Here is a 26600-nt window from a genome sequence, read left to right as displayed (position 1 = left end):
CCTGGAGTGGTGAGCGAGCTGAGGTGACTGGGCATGCTCGGCGGCGGCGCAGGTTTTGGTCACAAGTAGGAAGAAGCTAGTGCACGACACCGGCAAAGAGGAGTGGGAGCCGCTGCCGCGCCGCGGCTGTGGGGGCCGCCGCCGCCGCCGCCTCGGAGCAGGAGCGGGGCGGCAGCCGGAGCGGGCGAGGGGCCAAGCCTTCGGGCAGAGGGCCGCCCAGCCTGCCCACCTTCCCGCCGCCTCTGTCCGCGCGGTGCGCCGACCCCCGGGTCGGTCACCTGGGCGGCGAGGACCCCGCGCCGGGGAGCCGGAGCGGACCGAACTCCACCTCCGCTAGCTGCGGCCCGAGGGCGCCCCCCCAGGGCCGAGCCGCCGCCGCTGCCGCTTTCTGCGGGCCGCTGAGTGTCCGGCCCCGCGCCCCACGCCTGGAGCCCCGAGCGGCCGCCGCCGGCCCCGAGGACGAGGAGAGGGGGCGGCCATGGGGCTGCTGTCCCAAGGCTCACCGCTGAGCTGGGAGGAGACCCAGCGCCACGCCGACCACGTGCGGCGGCACGGGATCCTCCAGTTCTTGCACATCTACCACGCCGTCAAGGACCGGCACAAGGACGTGCTCAAGTGGGGCGACGAGGTGAGAGCCCCGGCCCCGGCCGCCCCGCGCCGCCTTTGTTCGGGGAGGCCGGGCCCTGGCCCCCGGGGGTCCCCGCTGCGCCCCCGAGCGTCCGGCGCTGCCCGGGGCTGTCTGGGCGTGGGACCCTGCTCCCAGCCTTCTGGCCGGACCTCTCTCCCCCATTCATTCATCCAGGGTTTCCTCCCCATTCAGCAAAGGCGGAGTAGGCGCTGGGAGGATGTGAGCGTGTGGAAAAGTGTGACACTGGGTGCTTGGAGTTTTCAGGCTGGGGTGTGTGCCGGCCGCCTGTCAGCCCTCCGTCCCGTCTCTGTGTGTGCTTTGTGATTAATATGAAAGGGGCTGAGTTGTCCTAGAAGGCCGGTGCTGTTAGGAATCAGGTTTCAGGATTTCGCTTCCTCCCCACCTCATCCAGGCATCTTTTAAACCTCTAACTTCTTCTTCTCATCACACCCCACCGCCTCACTTTATAAGTATAAATTGAAGCTAATTATGGCTCAGTTTTCCTAAAGGAGAAGAACTTTCCTGGTCCTCCTTAATTCTAAATGGGAACTCTCACACCTTCAAAATTCGGATTTGTTTGTGCCTTTCCATGGCCTAGATCTAGCACATAGACTACGAATCCGTGCTTCAACATGCATGCAGCTTCCAGGTGAAGGGTCTCTAAATTCTCAATATGTTGACCCATTGTTTATTAGAATGATCTGGAAAGCATTGCCTCTTATTTGATTTCAAGCCTTTTCTGTCAAAGCTTTTTGTGCCTTCCCTTCCTGTTTCTAAAAACCACACGTATATCCAGTTCAGATAATTAAATGACTTCTCAAAAAGCCTGTCTATACTTTTTACTGTTTGCCGTCCATGGCTTGCCCGGGTGTCAATAATTTATCTTCTAGTCAGTGCTGCTACACCAGTTCTGAACCTCCTTGCAAAAAGTTAGTTTTTCTAGGATTGGAAAATGATTCTGCGTCTTACAGTTGAAGGAATTGTGCTGTTTTTAAGCTAGAAAAGTATAATGACTAGTAATTCACATTTTAACTGGTTTGCTGTACTTTATTGGACAGAAAAAGGGGTACAGTATGTATTTTGTATATCGTTTTTAGTCTAAAGCTCATTTTTTTACAGCATCTGACATTTTATATATTCATTTGTGTATATGTGTTATTTCATGATCTATTTTCTATTCCTTCTAGATTTTTTTTCCCTCTCCCACAACTCCCTTTTTTTCTACTAACAAGCCAGGGTCCATTGGAATGGGGAGTTTACTGTTTAATAGAATCCATGAAGTAGAAAAGTTTATCTTAGATTTAAAAAGTAACCCGCTGCTCGTTTATTATTATTTTACATTTAGCTTCAGTCATGTCTGGGTAGAGTGTAGGGTTTTCAGAAAGAATAAAATTCCTGCTTGCAAGTATTGACAGTCCTCTTGGAAATAGGCAGCCTGACCCAAGAGGAAGAATTGAGATTGTGAAGACTGCCCAGGTGGTTAAGGCAAAAACAAAACAAAACAAAACAAAAAAAACACACACACATACACACACACACACAAAACTGCTCTTTCTTACTCCTGGGCTGACATTTCAGTGAAATCTTGGTTCTCCCCACCCCTACCCCAGGTGGGTTCTCTCTCCTGTCCTTGACCTGTGGCGTGCAGGTACTAATTCTCCAGCTTGGTATCGCTCCATCTCTGGGCAAAGAGGAGGTGTGATGAGAGGGAGGGCGTGGGTCTCGCACCTAAGTGTTTGCTGATGCTTCTGTTCCTCCAGCATCCTGTAAAGGTAATCACTCTTGCTGTGGAGCATTATTTGTTGAACTGTAGGTCATGATCTGTTGGTGGGTTGAGAAGTAAACTGAGTAGATTTTAGATGGCTAAAGTTCATTGTGTCTTTACAACACCTGACATATTATACAGTTGACCCCTGAAAAGACAAGAGGGTCTGAACTGCTTGGATTTACTTATACCAATTTTTTCTCGATACTAAATACAGTACTACCCAATCTGAGGTTGGTTGAATCCACAGATACCAAAAGGAAGGCCACCTATGGGACCTGAGCATCTGTGGATTCTGGTGTCTCTGGCGGGCCCTGGAACCAGTCTGTCACAGATAGCAAGGGATGGCTATGTATTCATTTGTGTATTGTATTTTATGGTCTGTCCTCTCCCCGTAGATATTTTTCTCTCCAAGACTTTAAAAGTGGGGTAGGATGAATGGAGAGTATCAGTTTATCATACGTAGTGAGAATACTGTGTCATAGTTTTGAGTTATTTGGGGGTATTGGGGGTTGGTATATTGGGTGCTTGTAAGTTATTTCTTACTATGGTTGCAGTTAAAGGAGTTTAAAAGTGAGAGTTTCACGTTTATGGTGGCGGCGTCCTTGATCAGAGGAGCAGACAGAAGTTAGCTTGATTGTGTGCAGAGGCCGAGGGAAACGGGCTGGGCGGATAAAAAGTGGAGAAGGGTGTGGCGCGGGGTGCAGTCCTGAGATGAAGGACGCCCCGCTGTACAGAGGGATGTTTGGGATGTGATACATTGGGCTGTGTCAGCATGATGCCAAAACTGCTCTTTGTGGAAAGTTTTGGTGTTGGGTTTCTAGGACCATGGACTTGGATTGAAAAAGCAAAAAGGAGCCTAAAGCCATGGTCGTAGATCTGGTTGGAAGGAGATCTGCTGCCTTAGCTCTGCGCTGGTCACAAGGACTGTATTTATCCCGGGTGGTACTTACTTACCAGGGAGAACCCTGGATTTGGGGTTGCGCTTGTGTTGTATTCCAGGGTCTGCCAAACTGCCTAGTGGCTGTGAGCCTCAGTTTTTTCCTTTGGAAAATGAGAGGGTGGTTCCTCTTTGAAACTCACCTGGGGACAGATCATCTTTAGACTGCCGAGTCAAGAGAAGGCTGCCAGCAATCACCGTGAGATAAACGGTTATGTTACAAAAGTGTGTGCATGCTGGCTTCGGGGAGCTCAGAAGTGTTTTCCTGTGAGAACCTTTAGGAAGCGGATTCCAGATCCACTTACAGATGCGTGTTCCACCCATAGTGTGGCTGGTCGCAACCCTGGCCACCGTTGATCAGGCTGTTTCTGTGGGAGATCCGAGCTCTAACTCCCAGGTACCGGGAAGACCCTTGGAGTGGCCCCAGGATGGGGGCTGGAGGGAGGGGAGGTGGGTGTTCCTGGGGACTCCGCCACCTGCTAAGCCTTCTTTTATGCAAGAAAAGTAAGCACAGCTCACACAACTTTTCAGGGACAGATTTTGTTTCTAACTTGGAGCATGCACATCAAAAGACACAACCAGAAAGTTTATAAACGCTGCAAATGTGGCAGTAAATAACGACTCTTCCCAGTAATGCCTCTAATGTCAGCTACCTGCCAGCCTTTTTGGTTACTTAGTGGCAGAGGCATTATCAGAATTGAATGCTGTCTGACTCCAAGTCTGTTTCTGAAACACATTACACCAGGTTTTGGATTATTTACAGTGTATGAGATTTCATCAAATCTCCTTTTACAGAGTTCAAACTCTCCAAGTTACATGGGTGTCGGAAAACATTTTAAAGGAAACAATTTTTTTCTAATTTTTTAACCCAGTATATAGTGGCTTTCAAAGACAAGAAGGTCAGTTGTCCAATTAGCAGATAAGTCCATGTGAACTTTGAGAGGAAAATAGAATACTTTAATATTTGTGAGTGTGTTCTTATCGTACATAAAACCAATAAAACTGAGATGGAATTTTTAAAGGGCTGGTATAGCCTTCATTGTTTGAACTACACATTACCTGTGTAGGTTAAGAATGTAAGAATGTAGGTTAAGTAACTATTTTGAGAATGCATAGCTTGTTAATAAATAAGCTTATAATCTTTTAACAAGAATGACATCCCAAACTATAAATCTAGACTGGACAAAAGCACAGTTATCTGAGTCTAATTGAAGGTTCCATGTAGCTTCAGACAAATTGTGTAATCTCTCTTAACCTCAGTTTTGCCATCTGTAGATTGGGCACAGTAATACATTCCTTATAGAGTTATTAAGAGTGAGATAATGTTGGTGAAATAGCTTACAAGTAAGTGCCTAGTCTTTTAAGTAAGACTCACAAATAGTAGCTTAAGATGTTTACTTGGAAATTTTAAAATACCCAGTGTATCTCATTTAAAACATCTCATTTAAATAGCCGTGGTCATTGGGGAATAAGACATTCCATCTTTGTGGGTTTCTAACTGAGATTTGCCCATTCAGATACAATGATATTCCATTAGCTAGGTAATTTTTATGGTATTTCTAAACTGCATTTCAAAATCTAAACTGTGTTTTTAAAATGCATTATTTGACACTGATTTCTTAGAATAAGGTATTGAGCACAGATTACTCTGCAAGTCATGAGGATTCAGATTTCCTACGTAGCTCATTGTGGCATGTGACACACAGGTGTTGGATCTCTCTCTTGTTGTCACTGTGGATGTCAGTTTAACAGCATTTATTGACATGCCTAAAGCACAAGGGTGACAACCAGGAAAAAGTGAAACATGGTTGGAACCTTCTGTTGATTTCACCCTCCCCCCCAAAAAATTACCTTTTTAAACCAAGAGGTTCATTTTTGAAGGTTAGGGAACCTGGTAACTCGTGCTTTATGTATAATAGACCTGTAAATAGGGTGGGTTTGAACTGCACTGGTCCACTTATATGTGGATTTTTTTTTCAGTAAACACGTACTGCATGAGCCAGACCATAAAGTTGACGTGCAGATGTTTTGCTGCGAGGAGACTTGCCATCCCTAACCCTCTCATTATTCAAGGGTCAACTGTGTGTTAGGAATTGAGGCTAAAAATTTAAGCTTGGCTTAGATGTGAGCTTGACTACTGCTTCTGGCGTACATCTCAGTTTGGGTGTTTTTTTTTTTTTTTTTCCTGTTCATTTTGTGCTGTATAGTTTTATGTCGGCTTTCTTTTTAAACCATTCCATTGATTTATAATTTACATATCTTATAATAATACTCACTCATTTTAAACATACAGCACAGTGACTTCTAACAAGTCTCTACAACCAGGTATCTGCCACCACAGTCAAAATAGAACATAGAAAACATTTGTGTGTGTCTAACGCTTCCATCACCTCTAGAAGTTTCCTTGTGCCCTTTGTAGACATGTAAGAGAGACATGACACTTCAGGTGATTCTGATCGCTTGGGGCACTATCTTTGGGAAGCCGCCCTGAAGAATTCCAGGCCATTATTCTGATGAAGAGAAGGGAGGTGAACAGAGTGATAAAGGCAGAAAGGTGAGAGAGAGCACTGGTAGGTGCGGGTTCTGTGCACTTGGGGGCTATAAGTGCAGTGAGCGGGTAGGATTCGCTTGTGGAGGCCTTTGGGTTAGTAGAGGTTTTGCTGTACTTTAAATAAAGACATGAGGAAAATACAATGGAAGGAAAAGGTTTATTACTTGTGTGCACCTGGCTCCCCTCGAAGACGTTTCTGGACTTCTGAATGAGTTACTCTGACCCCACTGTATCACTGTTGAATTCCTCTGTGAAGAATTAATTGCTGATTTGGAATTAGCAAATGTACTTACTCTAGAATCTGTGTGTGGCTTGATTTTGAAAGAGAAACCTGGGTAAAAGTTCAGTGTAAGACCCTGTATCCTGAGAAAAGATGTCAGAATACTTACTGAGCCTCTAACATAGAATTTATTTCTAGACGTTTTTAGATACTCAGGGCATCTGAGTGTCTTGTTAAAGGTAGGAAACTATATATGTGGGCCATTACTGAGGTTGCTGGCATTAATGAGTGGACTGTCTCCTAATGAGGTTGCTAATTAATATTCTCTGTTTATACACTTGTCATTTAATCAACTTGGGTGTATTTTCACAGCTTTATTTAGATATAATTGGCATACAATAAACTGCACATATTTAAAAATGTACAGTTTGATAAGTTTTGATATATGGATACATCTGTGAAACAGTGACCACGATCAGAATAATGAGTACATTCATCATCTCCAAAAATGTCCTTGTGCCTCTTGGTAATTTCCCCTTCCCTCCCACTTCCTCCCGCGACCACCCATCTGCTTTCTGTCTCTACAGCTTAGTTTGCATTTCCTATATCGAGGAAATCTTGCAGCTTGTACTTTTTTGGTCTGGCTCTTTAAACTCTGCACATGTAATTTGAGACCCCCTTCAGGTTATTGCATGTATCAGTGGCTCATGCCTTTTAATTACTGAGTTGTATCCCATTGCGTGTATCTCACTACGGTTTGTTCATTCACTATTTGAATTGTATCCAATTTTTAGCTATTACAGACAAAACTATGAAAAGTATGTCTCTCTGTGGACTTAGGGTTTCATCTATCTTGATTCTGGGAGTGTTGTGCTGTAACTCTTCAAGGAGACTACCAGACTTCTCCAAAGTGATCATACCATTCTGCATTCTCACCGTCTAGTTCTGGTTCATCCACAGCCTTGCCAGCACTTGATATTAGTCAGTCTCTTTAATTTTTAGCCATTCTAATTGGTGTGTGGTGGTATTTCATTGTATTTTTAATTGGCACTTCCCCTAAAGACCACTGAGGTTGAGTTTCTTTTCATGTGCTAATTTGCCACGCATATGTCTTTTTTGTGACGTTATGGTGAAATAAATTGTTTGAGTTGTTTTCTTATTGAGTTTTGAGAGTTCTTTGTGTTCTGGACCTAAGTCTTACCAGATACATGCTTTGCACATATATGCTCCCAGTCTGTTTTCTGTTTCACCTCTTTTGAAATTTGAACTGTCTCAACTCTTTTGAAGAACAGAAATTGTTCATTTTGATGAAATTCAGTTTGTCCCCCCCCCCTTTTTTTTAAATGGATCATGCTTTTGGTCTGGTATCTTAAGAAATCTTTCCTTAATCTGAGGTCACAAAGATTTTCTCCTGTATTTTCTTCTAGAAGTTTTATAGTCTTAGGTTTTACATTTAGGTCTATGATCCATTTTGAGTTAATTTTTGTCAATGATGTAAGGTTTTTTGGTTTTGGTTGCTTTTGCACAGCACCCCGGCACCCTTTGCTGAAAAGACTCCTTTCTCCACTGCCTTTGCACTTTTATCTAATATCAGTTGTCTGTGTGTGTGTGGTTTCATTTCTGGACTCTGTACTGTTCCATTGATCTCTTTGCCTTTATGCCTATACCACGCTCTTCTTACTGCTTACTGCTGTGGTTTATAATAAGTCGTGAGATCAGGTGCTGTCAGCTCTCCAACCTTGCTCTTTTCAACTCATTTTGACTCTTTTAGTTCCTTTGAATTTCCACATGAATCACAGAACAGCTTGGCAGTTTCTACCAAAAACAAACAAAATAAACCCTGCTGGGATTGCATTGAACCTATGGATCAGTTTTGGGGAGATGCTCCCAACCCATGAATAAGCACCTCTGTCCACTTGCATTTAATTTCTCTTATCAGTGTTTTGTAGTTTTCAGTGGTTAAGTCATTCATGTCTTTTGTCAGGTTTATCATTGAGTGTTGTAATTTTTTAATTTTATTTTAAGTGGTATTTACTCTTTAAGTTACAATTTCTGATTGTTCGTTGCTGATATATTAAAATTGCTTTTGTATATTTATCTTGTATCCTGCACCCTTACTAAACTCAGTTTTTGAACGTAGGGAATACAAAATTCCCTATAAAATTCTTGTAGTATTTTCTTTCTTTCTGTTTTAATATCTTTGCTAATTCTGTCATCTTTGCTATTTAAGGTCAGGTTTAATTGAGTTTTTTCCTCTTCATTTGACTATATTCCTCTGCTGCTTTGCAAGCCTGGTAATCTGATTGGGTGCCAGACATTACGAATTTTATCTCGCTGGGCGCTTGATACTGTATGTTCCTGAAACTGTTCGTAAGCTTTGTTCTGGATTGTAGTTATTTGGAAATAGTTTGATCCTTTTAGGTCTTGCTTTTGCAATTTGTTTGGCAGATCCAAGAAGTCTCAGTTTTGGGCAAATTACTCCCTTCTGAGGCAAGACCTTCAGGAGTATTTCCCCAGTGCCGCTGAACTAGGAGTCACTCCGTTCTGGTCAGTGGGAACACACCTTGTCCCAGCGTTGGGTCCTCGCCTCACACGTGTGGGTCGATGCACTGCCGAAGCCGAATCCTTCCCGGGGAGCCTCTGCAGGTCCCCAGGGTTGTCTGTGCAGCTCTCTTCTCATTGGTACTTGGTCCTGTGAACTCCCATTGACTTGGTTTCCTCAGACCTTCAGCTCTGTGTCTTCAATTCAGGGAGTCCTCGGGGCTCCGCTTCGCCTCCCTGCCCGTGACCTGGTGCCTGTCTCCAGGCAGGCAGCTGGGGCAGTTGTGGGGCTGACCTAGGTAGACGTTTGCCCCCGTATCACAGGGCTCTCTGCCCTTTGTTATGTGATGTTCAGTGTCTTGGCGGGGTTGGGGGGTTGGGGATGGGCACAGTGTCTGGAAGATTCTTTCACATATTTTTTTCTCTCTCTTTCACTTGTTTCCAATAGAAAGGCAAAGCTGATCACCGTTACTCCATCTTGATCAGAAGTGGATCTATTGTTTTCTATTATTCTTCCACCTCTGCTCTCCTTTGTCTATAGACTTTGCCCAAAGGCTGGCTACCCTTGTGGTTATAAGGTACCTCCGGCAAGTAAGATTTAGACAAATTTTTAGCCAAGTCAGGATTTTCTTTGTCTTTACACTATAATTTTCATCACTGAGTATCACTGTTACCATCTTATGACTGGGTGTTTGGTGAAAACAGAGTTATTTTAAAATTTGCATACATTTTATGAATGGACTAATTTGAAGATGGGCATGTGGCCCCAAGTCTTCCCCGAAATAGTTGTGCGATCTTAGATACAGAACGTAAATTCTTTGGGCCACAGTCTCCTCATCTGTAAGCCTAATCAGAAAATATTCTATCATTTGGTTTTGAATTATGTGCTTCCATATGTAGATGAAGTTCCTAATTGTATCTGTTAACAGTTTAACTGTTTCAGAATGCTTTACACGCCACACAACTTGTGAAAATCAGGAAATGTGTACAAGAAAAGGTAGACTCCATTTCCTTATCCTGTCGCCTTTTGAGTTTTAGCATTTTTCAAAGAGAACGTATTTTACTGGCTACTGAAAAAGGAATCTAATTACAAACCCATAGATACTAGATTTTTAGAAACATTTTCTTTAACTCCTGAGTAAACCTGTTTGAGCTTCACAGCTTCTCTGTAGAAAAGCCAGAATGTTTCCTTCAGAAAAGCTGAGACTTGAGCTTCACTTACATGTGGCCAAACACTAAAAGCTTTATTTCCACAATAGATGACTTTTAAGTACTCACTGAGAGACTCCTGTTTATCAAGCCCTTCCTGTGCAGTCCCTTATCAAGGCAGGTCGTGGGGTTGAAGAGAAAAACCAAGAAAAGGGAGAAGCTCTCTGCCCTTGAAGAACCCCAGTGCCAGGCAGTAGCGGCGGGCAGGAGGGAGAGGAGTTTGCTCCAGACCTGGAGATCCTGGGAGTCGTATAGATGGGGGAGGGGGCCTTCTAGAAGGACCTCTGAGGGAGGTGGAGAAGGGATGTACAGATGTGCGACTGTGAAGATGCCTGTAGTTGAGGGTTACCACCGTGATGTGGGACCAGAGCAGGGCACAGGGAGTGGCTGGAGGCTGAGGCTGTCCTTGGTCCTGGGCCACAGCAGGAGCCTTGAGTCCAGGAATGGTACAGGGAGACTGATCCTGGATCCCATTGGTGGTAGTGTGAAAAATGGGTTGGGAGGGGTAACTAGGGACAGGGAGCTCACACTGCAGAGGTCGTGTCCTTCCTGGGAGACAGAAGAGAGTTAGCCTGGGGTTCTAGAGATAAAGCTTTGTGAGTGTTAGAGATACTCTGGAGGAGGCGTCTGAGGGACCCGCACGTGAGTGGTGGCATCTATCCCAGGTTCCTAACTCTGATGACCAAGTGACTAAGGGTCCCTGCTGGGATAGTTCCTGGGGAACTGCTTTCAAGGTTCAGGTTCGGAACCCTCTGCTCATCCAGTAGAGATGCCTGGAGACAGTGAGGAGAGGAGCCGGAGCGACACCTGAGACTGTGTGTGTGGCTAGGCAGCCCCAGGCCTAAAACCAAGGTGGAGAGCAAGATAAGCCAGTGAGGAACTGAGGGCAGGGATGCAGTGTGAGAAGCTGAGAAGGAACAGTGGGGCAGTGGGCCTGCCGTGGGGGCACCAAGGGCGGCAGGCTTTCGAGAGGTGTGCAAGGATGGGGATGGAAAGGAAGCCATGGGGTTGGCCAGTTAGGCAGGGACCCAAGGCTTTGGCAGCAACCTATCTGTGACGAATCAAGAACTTGGGAAAGGAGCAAAAATGGGTTACTGGCCAAAATAAACGGCACAGAGCCCATGAATGTTTTCACAGCTTGTAGGGTCCTTGAAATCTTGTGATTTTCAGAAAGAAAAAGAATTGAACTGGGAAAGTGTATGCATTTGGGTCGCTTAAGTTAGTAGCCACGGAAATACAACTTAACTCCATTGTGTATTGAAACTGATGGTAACCTGTTGAGTATTTTAGAATGCTGACCCTGAATCTCCACTTAGAGGCTGGGTTTCTCAAACATTGTTTAGAAAGGTAGGGAAACATAAATAAGCCTCAGACTTCTCGCCAAAAGAGCACATCTTTTATAGGTATCTGGAAAACTCAGGTGTACAGGTTGGTGTATTTTTGGAGAGTTCATATGGGCTACAGTTCTCTGGGATGCTGTTTGGAGAGCTTTCTGTGTTCTGAGATGTTCAGGATTTAGTAATTAAACTTGTTTCCACAACAAGATTGCAAAGAACCCCCAGATCAGATGTTCCTAATTACGTAAATGTTCACACAAACACACTGTCTTGTCTCCCATCCCCCAGGTCCTTTTTCAGTCCTTTGGATTCAGTTAACTCCTCTGTTTTTGAACTGGATGCTGATTTAACAGAGTTAAAGCAAAGCTTTAAGGTGAGAGCCTCCACGACCCCTTTCCTGGAAGCTCGTAAGGATCTGAGACGTGAGTGCCCCATTCGGGTTACCCACCAGGATCAGGGTGCACAGGGCTCCCCATACTTTAATGCTCCAGAGAGAGAGTGAAGATCTCCAAGTACCTGTGAAAGCTTGCTGGCATTTCTCTGAATGTTAGTAACCTTAAACACTGGAAAGTGAACTTTTTTTTTTAATTACGAAAGTTGTTTGGAAGGATGCGCTGAGAACTGGAAGCCTCGGGAACCTACAGAGGTTATCTGGGAGCGTGCCCTTCATCTCCCGCTGGGAGCGTTCACGTGTTTACGCAAGTCGGGTACCTGTAAGGCGTGTCGTCCTTCACAGGCTGCAGCAGCCCTGCCCATGGTCCTCCCCTCCGCCCCAAAGCCGCCGTTGCTGTGGGAGTGGTACCCAGGGGTCAGGATCCGGCCCCAATGCACAAACAGCAAGAACTAGGAAGTAAGCAAAAGTCCTCTGCGTACAGAGTGCATGCACTTTACTCCTAGAAGTGTGTCTCAAGCCCTTACCCGGAGATCACTCAGTTTATACACAGTTTCTGCAGTCTTGTTCCTCAGCTCAGTATGAACTGTAGAACAATCAGTCGAGGCAGAAATGAGAGACCAAGTCAGAGAGCAGCTTGGAAAAGCAGGTCTAGACGCGGCAGCCCGTGCGCCTCTCAGGGCCTCGCTCTGTTATGACTCTAGTTGAAAGAAATGAAATTGCCCACGAAGTCTGAAGCCTTAATAAAAAATGGAAATGTGTTTACTGTCTTCCTGTTGTAGCAGAAGAGGACGTAATCAGTTTTAGATTTCCACTGGTAACGTGCATACAATTTAAGAGATCATATGCTAAAAAAAGGTAAAGCTTTGGGTGACGAGACGGTGCGTTTGAAAAAAAAATTACCTTCCTGGCATTGTCGTGTGTGTCATGTCTTGTATTTGAGAAGGAAAGGAAAATGGATGGTCCTGTACTGAGAATTTCTGGAAGAGTTTACAGAAATGATAGTTTAGAATTGGAAGGAACACTGTTTTCATCTCTGGAGAAGGGAGAAAAAAAAAAAAACACTCTAAATAATTGTAATATGTGTGAGGAGGGAGGGAAAATTAAGACTGCTCCGGCCAGGATAGCCACTTCCCGCAACTCCAGCAGGCACTAGAGTAGGTGCGAACAAGAAGGGGGTCCTACCTAGTGTCGGGGGCCTGCAAAGGTTCCTGTGAAGAGGGGGCACTTGACTTGATCCCTGCAAGAGCCAGCTCTTTGAAGGGCTGCCTTGAAAGCTTGCCAAGTAGAGGAGTGCTGTCTCAGACTCGAAGTGGTGGGCGGGTGGAGCAGCAAAGAGAAGGCCGGGGGCGGGGCCGGCGTGGGGGGCGGGGCCGCCGGCGTGGGGGGCGGGGCCGGAGATGGGCCTGTGCACCGGGAGGTGGAGGGGGATGTTGGACGTTGTGCCGCGTGTGAGCCCTTTGAAAATGTCGAGGAGCGGAGGGAAGCGACTTGACCCGCGGCGGAGAAAGAACCAGTTTGGCTGCGGCAGAGCTTGGGGTGTTCTGCACTGGGGCTTTCACTTTTACTGAAACCAAGAGTACCTGAAACAAACACCCCGTGTGAAACTCTGGGTGAAACAGTAACAGGCTTCCCGCGAGTGACATATTCTGATATTTTATTCTACTCTACTTCAAGATTTATTTTGTAGTGTTGATTATAAGGCACCACGGCCCCCGAAGGGGTTATAACCAGCATTTGAAGAACACTTAACAAGATCCTGTTTTGCCTCAATGAGTGTGTCGCTGTCCAAGAGCTAGAAAGCAGTCACCATTGACATGGACTGATGCGTGTCCTCACTACTGTTTTAGGCGCTTACATGCATTATTTTTTGTGATCCTCCCCAGTGCCCCCCTGAGATAGGCATTACTCCCATTTTACAAAAGAACAGACACAGAAGTTTCAGATTCAAACTGGTCGACTCCAGAGCTCCCCGTGACCACCTCCCTCCCGGGTAGGAGGTTGAGAGCTCTGGGATGGTGTCTGGGGGCTCCATCCTGCCGTGAGGCTGGCGGTGGACCAGAAGGGATTGGGGTGAGGGGTGGCGGGAACAAAGGAAGGCGGCTGCTGCGATGAACGCCTTAGCGCCCCAAGTGCAGGCCCCCGATTCCTGCCCAGTTAAAGGCCAGCATGCTTTCAAACCCAAAGTACTGAGTATATGTGGTCAGTTTCTGGGTCTGCAGGACAGATGCCACAGGCTTAGTGACGTGGCCGCTGCCTTCCCAGCTAATCTGCTGCTGGCAGAGCAGCCCTGTGAAATGGATGAGCCTCTATGGGGATCCGGCTGACCTCACTTGACAGTTATGCCGCCAGCCCAGCGGCCCTCATCCGGGCAGCAGGTAGTGGGCCAAAGCCAGAGCCCCGACTCATCGGTTTGAGATTGTAGGCATTTAACGGGCATCCCTGTATTTCAGCACCAGACCTCTCTCAGTCTCTCTAGAAAGCAGTCCCCCACTGCCCCCCATTTGTTGAGTGAGTTAATTGACCACCAACTCCTAAGAACTCAAGCCCTGAATTTCTCATGTCTTGTTGGTCCCAGAATTTGGGCCAACTTCATAAACACACTCACCCAAGACCAAGCTGGCTTTGTGGCTTGCCTGCTCTGAGCCAGCCCCGCCACGGAGGAAGGGTGTCCTCCCCAGGACTGCCTGGCCCCTGCTGAAGCCCTGAGCTCTCTTGTGCCTTGTCAGAGTCCCTTCAGGGGCCCTGGGTGGCCCTGATCCCTCACTCCCTCCCGCCCCCTCTGCAGAGCACGTGGTCCAAGACACCCTCACTGGTCAGCCATGTGGTGACCAGGACTCTGCTCTCAGGAAAGAGCCAAGGAATTCACTTATGCTCACTAACCTGCAGGTGTGCTGAGGGAAACAAGAACTACTTACATTGACAACTTGTTTCAGGAGGAAGTGTCCTCTGGTTTAGGTTTCTAAATTGTGGAGTGCCGGGTGGGTGGCCGCAGCAAACCTCCCTGTGGGTAACTTAACTTGATGTGCTGTCTTTTCTGAGAAGACTCTTTGAGTTCTGCTAGTCTGGTTCAGAAATAAGGTAGGAGTGAGTTAAACCTGGTCTTTTAACCATCAGAAAATTAAAACTGACATATTCCTGAAGTATAGTGGCATGGTTAAAAAAAAAAAAAAGCCAGTGTCAATTTCAGAGGCCCAGAAAATAAATGTCCCCTACTGTTTGTAGGGCGTGAAAGAGCAGGTCTACGTTTAAGGGTTTCCCTTGTACCAGAAGTCCTGTGTCCAGGTCAGTTCCAGGGTGTGGCTTCTCTTGTGTTCGAGTCCAGTGCTGTCCAGTACAACTTCCTACAGCAATAGGATTGTTTGCAATGTCCAGTTAGGAACCTGGGAACTGAGTTTTTTTATTTTAACTCTTAAAAAGTCACACTCATGTACCATAATGGAGAGTGTGATTTTTTTTTTCCCTTTCTTTTTGTGTCATTGTCCGCCATATGAGATTCACCACAATTTTCCCTGGTTTGATTTTCTTTCTCTTTCTTAAATCTTAAGATTTTTTTCCCCCCACTTAGGCCTCATATCACTAATCTGGCACATGAAGAATTTATTTTGATAATCATTCAAGGAAGTTACTTTACCTAATCATGTTGGAAATTCATCATTTCATGCATTGTATGCATTTGTGCATCGTTTATGTTAAAGTTGAGATTAGCATAAATAAAAAGCCCCCTGCTCTGGAAAGTCCTGATCTAGGATGCCAACAGAGGACCAGGGCAGAGTGAGGCCACATTTATTTTGTGTTACAAGTATAAACTTCCCTGCATTGCACCCCATGTAAAGTCTGTGCTGTGAAATGGCATTTCATAGTGGGGGGAAGGTCAAAATATAGTAGGTATTATAAGAATTTGATGTAACTTTAAACTACTAAAACCTTTCCTTTTGGGGAACATACCACAGTTACAGCCTAAAATGGCAATATGTACAGATGGTCCCTGGACTTGTGGTCAGCACAAGTTCATCCCTTGTTTCAGGCCCTGCTGCCCTTTGGTCTTGTGTGCAGGTCCTCCCTGTTTCACCATGGGTGATTTAAAGGGGTAGCATCACTGTGGCAGGCACCCATTTGGGTGCTCCAAGTCTGGGTCTCATGCTAGATGCAGAAATGGGTCCCATCTGACTAGATGGTGAAAAGTGCTCAAAAATACTGGTCGTTAATATTTTGCCGTGTGAGGAAACAGTCTTCTGGACAGAAGGTACCAGCTTTGGAACAGTTTGTAACCCAGAGAGGGATGACTGGCCAGGTCCCTGGGGGCGGGCTCAGTTTGCCTGCATCTCTGGCCAGCCAGACAGGTGACTGTGCTGCGGTCAGATCAGGGCTCTGGGGGGACCGTATTTGTGAGGACCCCCTCCTTTGCCTGGCCAGTCCCTTTCCCTAGGAAGCCTTGGACGGGACCAGACCCTCGAGTCCCACATGCACAGCTCAGATGGTCATGTGGAGTTCATATCCAGATCACGTGGCTCTGTTGAGTTACTGGCTGTTATTCCAGCCACATGTCCCCATGAGAGCAGGAGCCACATCCGCCTGGCTCTGTAGGGCTTTCCCGGCACAGGACTTTGGGTGGGTGAAAGGACAGTGAGGGCAGGGGCAGCAAGCAGTGTGTTTAGGCAGTAACGGTCCCCAGCTAATTAGAGCCCTGTCACAGAAAGGCTGCGGGCTTCTGTAGGGGTTAGTGTCGGAGAAAACTGGGTCTCCTAGAAGCAACAGGTGGTTCCAGCGGGCGTCAAGACTACTGCGTGGGCCAGTGGAGTGGGGGAGCTGGCCCTGAATCCGGAGTGCTGAATTTCGGTGGGGTGGCTGCAGACCCTGCCCTGCTGCCCCCTCTTCCTGGGCCAAGATCCGACCCTTCCCCCATCAGCCCCTTGCCCTCCTGGACCCGACCCCCTGGCTACAGCCCTTCTCCAGGGTGCAAGGAGGCCGAGTCCTCGTCCTTATCCCACTGCCTGGGAGGAAATGTAAGCTCTCAAGGCTCACTGTCCCTCAGGGACCTTGGTGATGGGGTTGCTCTCTAGAGGTCAGGCACAGGATGGGTTAAATACCTTTGAGAGGCACACCCCCCAACCTTACCTTTGTATAACATTGTTTCTCTGGGAAAATTCCTTTGTTCTAATTTACACAGAAATTGACAGAAGAACTTCCTCAAAGTCTAACCTCCCTGAAGAGGGAACTGCCTCCAGCTGCTTCTGAGGCTTGGTAGAACTAGTTTCCTAAATAAGTAATTGATTTTCACCTCCAGGGAGTAGAAATTTAAAAATGAGTATTTTATTAAATGTCTAGCCTTTGTTCAAATACTAAACTTCCTGAAACCCTTACCCTCATAGTAGAATATCCAAATGCTTTTTTTTTAAAAAAAATTACTTTAAACTACTGGTAAATGCCATTTAAAGACTTAATATTAAAATGTTGAAATTTTTAAGATTTGTGTTCATAGTTGATATGGACTATTATCTCGAACTTTAATGCCACAGGTATCTCACTGTCTACTATATATGGTCACCACTGACTGACATCTCCATCAATTAAAATTCTTTATTTTTATTGGCCTCATTTCAGATGAACACCCAGCACCTCACGCCTGTGCGGACCTGCGCTAAAAGGCTGGAGGGCTGTTGCCTCCTAGCAACCCCGTATCACAAGTAAACCACGTAATAATCTTTTGAATGTGCCTTTGTCTTTGATTCAACAGCTCAGAGATATTAGAGACTTTCATTCTAGTGGGATAACATTTAGCCTTTTAGCAATAGACAGCTAAGGAATTTTAATTTTAATTTGTAGAAAAAGCACACACTTAAAATATGTCTCAAAGTGGTGGGGCTTTTTTATCGGGCCTGTTCTTCCGTTTAAAAATAGCAGTGCCAAATAGCAGTGCCCTCTCTGAATTACGTCTGGGGAGAATGGAGCCGGGTGGGTATCTTTGCTGCTTCCAAATGGTAGGCCAATTACTCGAATTTGAATTAGTCACGCTGCACCCATTTTTATCGCTCCTCGGGTACAGCTCTCGGCGTCTTGTTATGCACAGCGAGGTGTCACTGTACCTGGGTGTGCAGCCCAGATGTTTGAAGTTCGGAAGCAGAAACTAGTCCTCAGAATCTGTGTTGTATACAAAAGGGCCTCTATGTCCTGCTTCGTTATTTTTTTTTTCTTTGATTTTGCCTTTTCCTCTCATCCTTTTTACGCAAACAGAAAGGGTAGAATGGAAATAAAAACCCAGAGATAATAAAATAAATCACGGTGGCTTTAGGTGTTTGGGGAAACGTTGTTTTAATGTATCAGTTTTTATTATTCCTGAACAGCCAATTACCGAACCAAACTCCTTTACAGCTCCGGTCTGGCTCCTAAGGATCGAGTTAACTCTTTGAGTGCTTGCGTGGACTAGAATTGGAAATAAACGTGAAATATTGAGGTGGGGGGAGGGTTAAGGTAACCAAAAGGTGAGTGGTCAGAGAGCCCTTTTGAACCCTGATGCAAAAAGATCGAGGCTTCGGCTGTAGGGGACAATTATTTCAGAAAGCCTTAAATTGAGTTTGGAAGGTGTTTGGGCAATTCTGAACTCAGATGTTATCCAGAAGTGAGTTTCTCTTTCTCATGAGGTAAATATTCTGATGTTTTTCTGTTTCATCTGCTTAATGAGATCATGGGTGATTCTTTTTTTAATTAAGGAGAGTTTGGTTTGTTAGCATTTTAAATGTCATCCACTGGGCTGATATTTACAACCTGAGTTTGGGTTTTCTGTTCTCTTGTCCCACCCAAGGCCTTCAGCCTCTGGGCTGAGCATGATTCTGAAAACTGGGGATTTCAGTCATTTCAAAACTAGGAAACTAACAAAAGTGATTGCAATCTAGGTTATATAGTTGGTACCAAAGTTCTGGTTCATTTTGATAATAGATAAGTGGTGGGAACCCAGTCAGCAAGGAAGTATCTCTTCATCTTTCTTTCCGGAAGCATGTCATCTAGCTAAAAAGATAGCGTCACCCCGTGACAGTTGATACCAGGCAGATGTGTTGGAGCCAGTGATGAAGGAGGAAGGTTTTTTTTCCTACCTGGGAGGGTGTAAGGTGCTACACAGAGCAGACAGGAGACAGGCTCATCCATCGATTGGTTTATTTATTTATTGCCTTTTTTTTTTAATTGAAGTTTAGTCGGTTTACAGTGTGACCCATCCATTTAAATCTGTAACTGCTACAGCTGAGCTGCTGTCATTCACTATCAGGCCCACTGTGTAAAACGGAGGCATAATCGGTTTGAAAGATTTTTGGCCAGTATTATAACATATCCCTGCCTCAAAGCTTACAACAGCTTTTTAAAAAGCTTGTCACTAACCAAGGTTGGCATCCTCTGTGGTCCTAGCAGCAAGGTGTGCTGGGCCTTGAAATCCCTGCTCTGCCACTTGTGGCCTTGGGCAGCCCTGCCCACCTGTAAAATGGGTGATCGACCCGACTTTGCATGATGAGTTTGAAGATTAGGATGCGTGAGTGGCAAGTTCATGGCACACCACTCCTCATGCTGCTTATTTAAAGGTAAACCCCACGTCTCATACTTTGGATGTTTTCAGATATCCATCCAGAGGCTTAACGAAGTTTCCTGTTCCATCAGGTTTAGCTGTCCCGGAGTCCGGGATCTGTAGATGTTACCTGAACACCTGTACCTAACGTTGGGAGCAGTTCCAGATTCTGCAGCCCACAGCTTTCAGGCATTTGACATTGAGTGATTGTACAGGTAGAGATACCACATTTCTGGTTTGTGTTACCTAAATCAAGCCCCTACCCATTTTTTGAACTAAAAGAGTCTAGTAGAGAAGCATGAATGGGAACTTGAACTTATCAGTAAGACAATGTCTTGGTCAGTTCAGGCTGCTGTAACAAATACCACAGGGTGGGTGGCTTGAAGAACAGACAATTATTTCTCACAGTTCCAGAGGCTGGGAAGTTCAAGATCTAAGGTGCTGGTGTATCCAGTTCCAGGTGAGGGCCCTCTTCCTGGTTTACAAATGACTGCCTTCTCCTGTGTTCTTGCATGGTGGAGAGAGACCTTTTTCCTCTCTTCTTTAAAGGGTACAGATCTCTCCTGACCTAATTGCCATCTCGCTCTCTGCCCAGGCCTCCCTTCTAATGGGGTGGGAGGGATAGCATTCAGTCCACAGCAACAACTAACAAAAGTTAATCGAAACTTTACCAGATACACATTACTATATATGAACTAGGTAAGCAACAACTACTGTATAGCACAGGGAACTATATTCAATTTCTTGTAATGAGCCGTAATGGCAAAGAAACTGAAAAAGTATAAAGGTTCGTATGTATGTAACTATAACTGAATCACTTTGCTGTACACCTGAAACTAACACTGTAAATCGACTACACTTCAATAAAAAATAAGAATTAAAAAAGAAAAAAAGAAAGTTTGTTGTTTGTTGTCCTTTAAACCTGCCAGGCTATTTCCTATGGTTACTAACACTTTTTTCCTTTTATATTTCTTGGCTGAAGGGCAGAGCAGTCTTAACAGTAGCCTTTCTCTGATGGGGATGGCTGACTCAAACACCATCCCGAGACCGGGAGGGTGGGTACCTTTAAATAAGGGGATGGTCCACCGCGGACCAGCGCCCCCCTCAGAGGAGGGCAGCCCAGCCCCTGCCCCTCTGGACCCAGCCTGCCACTGGACTTCCTGCTTGGCTTTGTTTTTCAGGCTGGGGATCCGGATTGACATGTGAAATGCCAGGTAGAAAAGGTAGATAGTGGAGGTATTGTTGCTTGCCTTTTTAAATTACTACAAGCCAAGCAAAGTACCAGTGCAGACCGGACCTGTCTGCCTTGTAGCACCAGTTTGCCGTCCCTTCTCCATCTTGGTGTCTCATGCAAAGCGTGCTCAAGTGTTTGTCTGAATGGTCCAGTTCAAGCCTTTTCCTTACATGCGGATAATGTGTCTTATTTTACCGTAAACCATGATTCACAGTCTTCACTGTTTACACCAACTCTCATGAGTTTTTAAAGCATGCGGTTTTAGGGAAAACAAAAGCAGGTTCTGTTTGTACTCTGCCCAGCAAAGCCTTCCTTTGGTATTTAACTCGTGATTTTTTTTTAATAACTCGTGATTTTTAGCAGAATTGGTGCACCTTGCACTTTAAATTTTGTATGAGTTCAGGGTGGGGATGTTGTCATAAATTATTCTTGCACAACCAAAACGAAATTGTTAAAACTCCTAAACTAACTTCTCCACATCGGTGTGTTTGATTATGATTTAACTGTCCAATGGTGGGACTGAATAGTGAGATGATTAAATAACCTACCAGTGAGGGAGGGTGAAATACCTTGATTAGAATGCCCAGGTGACCACTTTCCTAAACGGAAAGTAAGCCCACGGAGGAAGTGCACTGCAAAATGCGACTACTTCTTGGAGCTGCAGTTTACAGAATCCTAGCTTTGAAATACTTGTCTTTTGAAGTACAGTTTGTTAAAGTGGGCACCCAGACCTTGCCGTAAGGTGATCCGTAGAAGAGGGGAAAGAAGCAATTGAGGAAAGTTCTTTTCAGCAAGGGCACTGTTGGCCATTCTCTCTAACAGGTTTCCATGTTATGCAAACACTCGCTCCCTAAGCACCATGGTGTAAGCAAATGTGAGTTCTCAGGTTACTGTGAACCTCTCCAACCTTTACACTTCCCTCCTTCTTTTCCTAAAGGTCACACCAAGCATGCATCTAGAGGAGGTTCAATCTTTCTCTCCTTTATTTTCAATAGGTGGAGTACATGTTGGTGTCTTTCGATCATGAAAACAAAAAAGTCCAATTGGTCCTGTCTGGAGAGGAGGTTCTTGAAACTCTGCAAGAAAAAGGGGAAAGGACAAACCCAAAGTAAGCTGATGCACTGAAGGCTTGTTTTAGAGTTTCTGAACTGGTAGAACCACTCAGATAGCATCTTTCTTCTAATGGACAGGAAGCAGGAGTGTGCAGCCGTTGAGAGCCCAGCCTCTGGTTCCCAGTTGCCTAGGTTCCAATCCTGCTTCCTCTACTTAACAGTTGGCTGACCTTAGGCAGGTTACTTAACTTCTCTGTGCTTCAGTTTCCAAATCTGTAAAGTCTGAGTAATAACAATGATACCTACCTCTTAGGGTGTTGACATTTTAAACACACAAGTAAGCACTTAGAAGGGTGAACTCAGTACAAAGCTCTTTACTATTTAAACATTAAAAAAAAAAAAGAAAATGCCAGAGCGTTACCGAGATGAAACTGTGGTGCCAGATAAAACTTGCAGATGGGTTTTGTTTGGCTGGCAGAATGTTTTTTAAAAATACTTCTTTGAGTAGACAGAGGTGACGGGGGCATGCACTCCCAGGTTCGTTTTCCTGCTCACTAGACTTCGAGGGGGGCTGCGTTTGAGTTTGGGGCCCAGCATCAAACTGAACGAGCCTGTAAGTCCCTGCCTCCTGTCCTGAAAAGTAGACTGGCGTGCTTGTCTTGGACAGTGAGTGCCCTGCGTGCACCCCAGTTATTTATAAATATTTTGAACCCCGTAGTACTTTTAACTCTTACATAGCTGAAGAGTTTTGGGAAATTAGCCTTTGGGAATTGTAACGGAGTTCTTGGCATCACTGATACCCAGTGGTTTCTGAATTTTTTGAAGCAACTTTTTAAGATCTAGAAATGGAGGAGACTGTGGCACAAGAATCAGATGGAACAAAACTTTTTCTCCCCTACAGCCACCCTACCCTTTGGAGACCAGAGTACGGGAGCTACATGATCGAAGGGACACCGGGCCAGCCGTACGGGGGGACCATGTCCGAGTTCAACACCGTGGAGGACAACATGAGGAAGCGCCGCCAGGAGGCGACGTCTCTGCTGGGAGACAACCAGGCTGTCTGCACGATAACCTCATTTCCCAGGTTAGTTCCCGTGTCAGCGTGCCCGGCAGGTGATAAAGAGAGCAAATCACGACCCAGGCACTGGCCCTGATGACCGTCGAGCTTTGCGGACAGTTCACACTTTCCACGCTGCGTCCAGTAGAATCTGTAACACCAGGGCTGCAGGCAGAGTCACCTGCCTGGCTCGGCCGGTGCTGGTGGCCGGGAGGACGTGTCTGGGCTGGATGAGAAGGACCCTGGGACTGATTAGCGACGTGACTGCGTCCCCAGGCCAGTGGACGGAGCGAGTGTCTGCCGAGCAGTCCTGACCCCGGAAAGAAGGAGATGGTCGTGTCTTCTCCTAGCTCGCTGTAACCACGGCTCCCTCCAGATAAGGTCGGGGGGGCCCTGATGCGGGGCTGGCGTCAGTGCTCCCAGGGTCTGTCCATACGTGTTAACTAAGAACCAGGGAGTCATTGGGTCAGGTTTGGATATTGTACTGGAAAGAAAATTTAGGATTTGTCATTAAACCTAGCCACGGCTAAAAGTTCATGAAAGTAACTATAATGTAACACGAACAGTGGAATTGCGTCCTTCGCTTAGAATGCGGTGGAGAAATCCTGTACAGTTACACGCAGGGCCCGTGCACAAGAATGCAGCTCCACCGAGTCGTCAATCTGCCTATCTGTGCTGGATCTCTGTCAGGTTGGGGTGAAGCACGCTGACCTCCCCAAAGTTCAGAGGCGCTTCGGCAGTTGGTGTCCATGGCCTGGAACACTTTGAACTATTCTCATACCTTCTTTTTTTCCCGACAAGTGTCAGTCATACCACTGGTCTGAGAAGGACACGTAAAGGGAATTTTTTTTTTTAAATCTCCATGGTCACTTCTGAATAGTGGAAACCTTATTTAAACAACTCATCCAACACTTAGAGAAGTATCTTTTTCTTTGTCTTAAGTTATTAAGGGAGGAGTGTTGAGCTAGGAATAAGTTTTATTCTAAAAATCTAATTTTTAAAAAGTCTAACCAAATCTTTTATGAGGGGAGGGCACTTTTTTGGACTTGTAAACAGAGCAGGAATAATAATTATTTAGTTGTGGAGGCCTCACCTTACATCCATAGTTAAATGATAAGGAAGTGATTTTCTTTCTGTAAACAGGCAGAACTGTAGCTTGGACCTGTAATCCAGGAAGCGGTTGTGTGTTTAAATTTAAATTAACCAGACTTACATAAAATGAGAGACTCAGTTCTTCAGGCTCACTGTCCTCATTCCAAGTGCTCAGTGCCCACCCATGGCTGGTGGCGGCCCTGTGGGTCCCGCGGGTGCAGACAGTGAGCATTCCCATCACTGCAGAGAGTCCGATGGACAGTGCCGGTCCAGGAGAGAGGCTGTGCTGTGGGCGGTGAGGGCCTGAGGCCCAAAGCCTGCTTCCTGCCCAACAGACACTGCCGCCTCTCTTCCTCCAGCCCGATTCTGGCTAGTGAAGACTCCCCCAGGTCTCAGTTCCTCACTGTCCTCAAGGGCTTTCCAAGGCAAAGCCTGCACGGAGCTGCAGGAGTTCTCAGGAGCCCTCCCCACAGCTGAGAACTGTTTTTCAGAAAAGACTGGATGGCAAATTGGATGGTTCACAAGGCAAACGTGGGCAGCCAACTTTATGAAAAGTGGGGTTGAAAATAAGGCCCGGGCTCATTAGTCTTGGCCCTCCAGCCAGAAGTTTCCCACCACAGATCTAAGCCCTGACAAGAGCCTTTCTTGTTTTGTTTCCTCTGGTTTCTGTTAGTCTGGGTCTCCCCCACGGCACACATAGCGGTGACCTTAAATTTCTTAACTCGGGGGAGCCGGTGACGTCACTGCCGGTAATGGGGAATTTGAGCTTTAGAGACTGAGCTTGTGTCTGTGTTGGAATTAAAGCTCTTCTGGGGTGAAGTGAGGTAAGCAAGCTGGGTTTCAGACTCCAGAGGGAGGTCTGGGGGCGGATGGGGACACCTGCGGACAGCCCGCCTGATCTGGAGGGTCCATGGGGTGACCTGCGGAGGCAACAAGCAGGAGGCCCCTCCAGATCCGAAGCAGGCTTATTAGGAGGTGGTGGGGTGCAGGGATCAGCAGGTGAGCCGAGAGCTGGGAAGGACAGCCAGCCGCCTCTGAAGCTGCGGTGGGGAACCACCGGGGTGGCCAGTCCACAGCATGCGTCCTGCAGACCCTGAGGGGCCCAGGCGCTGATGAAGTTGCTACAGGGCTGCAGTCGCAAGAGAAGAGCTTGTGAGCAAAGACAGAGCACAGTGGGGTGGTTGCTGCGGGCACAGTGTTTGTAGAATACCTGCGCACTAGACTCTCTGCAAAGGGCAGCGTCACACAGGCAGTGTTCAGCAGCAGCGAGACAGAACTAATCCCCGGAGACAGATTCTATCTATTTAGTTCTTCAATTTGTTGTAGATTAGGCTGCCCTGGGTTCACGCTGCCCGAGTTCAGGCCCCGCCCGGTCGAAGGAGGAGCTTCCAAGTCCCTCTTCTTTCCCGACGAAGCAATCAACAAGCACCCACGCTTCAGGTGAGTGTGTTTGTGCTGAAAGGCGAGGGACCAGACCCCTGCACCCCAGCCCCAGCCCCAGCCCGCAGCTCCTGGGTTCCGGCTCCTTCTGTAACTAAGCCGGCAGACCCGCGGCTGCGCCTGCGCACACCCTCAGCACCCCCAAGGCTGCTGGGTCGGTGCCGCCTCTATCCGGGCTGGATCTGCCCATTTTCCAAGTCATCCTGAAGTTGTTAACTCAGCCACAGGATGTTTCCAGCCCTGATTCTCTGCACACACCTGTTTGGGGAAGCTCTCCCGTCGTTACTTTTACCCTCTCCCCTGTGCATGTTACCACCAGCACCTGTGTTCTGCTGTCGCACTCCGTGTGCCCCTACAGTGGGGTTGACACGGACAATACCCGTTACGTGACTGGGGCTCCGCCTTCTGCTCTGTTAACTTCCAGGTCTGCTAGTCTGTAGTTTGAAGTCTCGGGCCCACACCCGTCTGATTTCAGCTCTGCACCTCTGAGTCTCACCCATCATGCTGAACCCGGGCTCCCGACCTAGAGTTAGGGACCTTGTGACTTCATTCCTCTCACAGGTCTGCACACCTGCTATTTGCAGTCTCCCGGGGGAGAGAAGGATAGGTTAACACAGGCCCCAACATCAAATGTTACAGTGTGCCCGGGGAACACAGAGACACTCAGCTGCTGGTAACACCAGAGACTGTCCTTGGAGGAAGGAGGGTGCTTCTCACTGAGGGAGTCAAGGCCAGCCTCGCTGACAGCAGCCCTGTCGGGTGGAACGTAACATGAGCCACAAACATCATTTTAATAATAATTTAAATAATAATAATTTAGTAGCCACATTTAAAAAAGGTAAAAAGGTGAACTTATAGCATTTTATTTAACCCTATGTGTTCAAAATATTATTTTTAACTTGTAATCAGTATTTTTAAATTATTAATATGAAGTTTTACTCTATTTCTGTACCCGGTCTTCATGGTCTGCTGTGTGTGCACCCTCACAGCACGCTTTAGTTAGGACCGGCCACATTTCAAGTGCTCAGTCACCCCCGTGTGCCTGGTGGCTTCTGGATCAGACGCTGTGGTCTGCAGGATAAGTATTAAGGCTGCAGACCGAGTGGAGGGAGTGATGAGGTACTGGTCCAGAGATGCCTGGGGAAGTGTTAGAAACACGATGATACCAGACCCTGGCAGATCTTGAACACATGAACTTGGTTTTGGTGAGTTCCACGGACTCGGAAATCAGGGCTTGGGCAGGGGAGGGAATGACGTTCTCAAGCAAGAGCCAGAGGACATGGTACCCATGCGAAGCCTTCTTTGAAGGAATTCCCTCAGTCTCTTGGTCTGTGTGCATTTTCTGTAGGGTTGTCTTAGAGGATGAGTTTGATGGAGGATTTCAGTCCATGTACTTGAATATTATCAAATTCTTTTGCACGGTGGTTCTTAGGTGATGCACTTACCACGTCTGTTGTCTGTTTCAGCACCCTAACAAGGAACATCCGGCACAGGAGGGGAGAGAAAGTCGTCATCAATGTCCCGAGTGAGTCTGCCGAGGTGGTGGGTGGGAGGGCCCCCCGCCCCCCATCATTGTTCATCCTTGACTCTC

The 26600-nt window shown here is 46.5% G+C and overlaps 1 protein-coding gene across 2 annotated transcripts in view; it reads left to right on the top strand.

Annotated features, from left to right (window-relative positions):
• The window catches only part of GCLC (glutamate-cysteine ligase catalytic subunit), a 41447-nt gene continuing 14847 nt past the window's right edge, over positions 1 to 26600 (top strand). For both annotated transcript variants that reach the window (XM_031434527.2, XM_031434526.2), the window contains exons 1-5: positions 1 to 628; positions 21364 to 21476; positions 22322 to 22504; positions 24896 to 25009; positions 26476 to 26534. In XM_031434527.2, the coding sequence (XP_031290387.1) occupies positions 479 to 628; positions 21364 to 21476; positions 22322 to 22504; positions 24896 to 25009; positions 26476 to 26534 (619 nt within the window). In that variant the 5' untranslated portion in view covers positions 1 to 478. The remainder of the gene's footprint in view (positions 629 to 21363; positions 21477 to 22321; positions 22505 to 24895; positions 25010 to 26475; positions 26535 to 26600) is intronic.

Source organism: Camelus dromedarius, chromosome 19 (genome assembly GCF_036321535.1).
Source record: "Camelus dromedarius isolate mCamDro1 chromosome 19, mCamDro1.pat, whole genome shotgun sequence".
In the NCBI taxonomy this organism is placed as follows: Eukaryota; Metazoa; Chordata; class Mammalia; order Artiodactyla; family Camelidae; genus Camelus; species Camelus dromedarius.
Note: the sequence above shows the minus strand (reverse complement) of the source record. Positions and strands in the feature narration are given on the sequence as shown.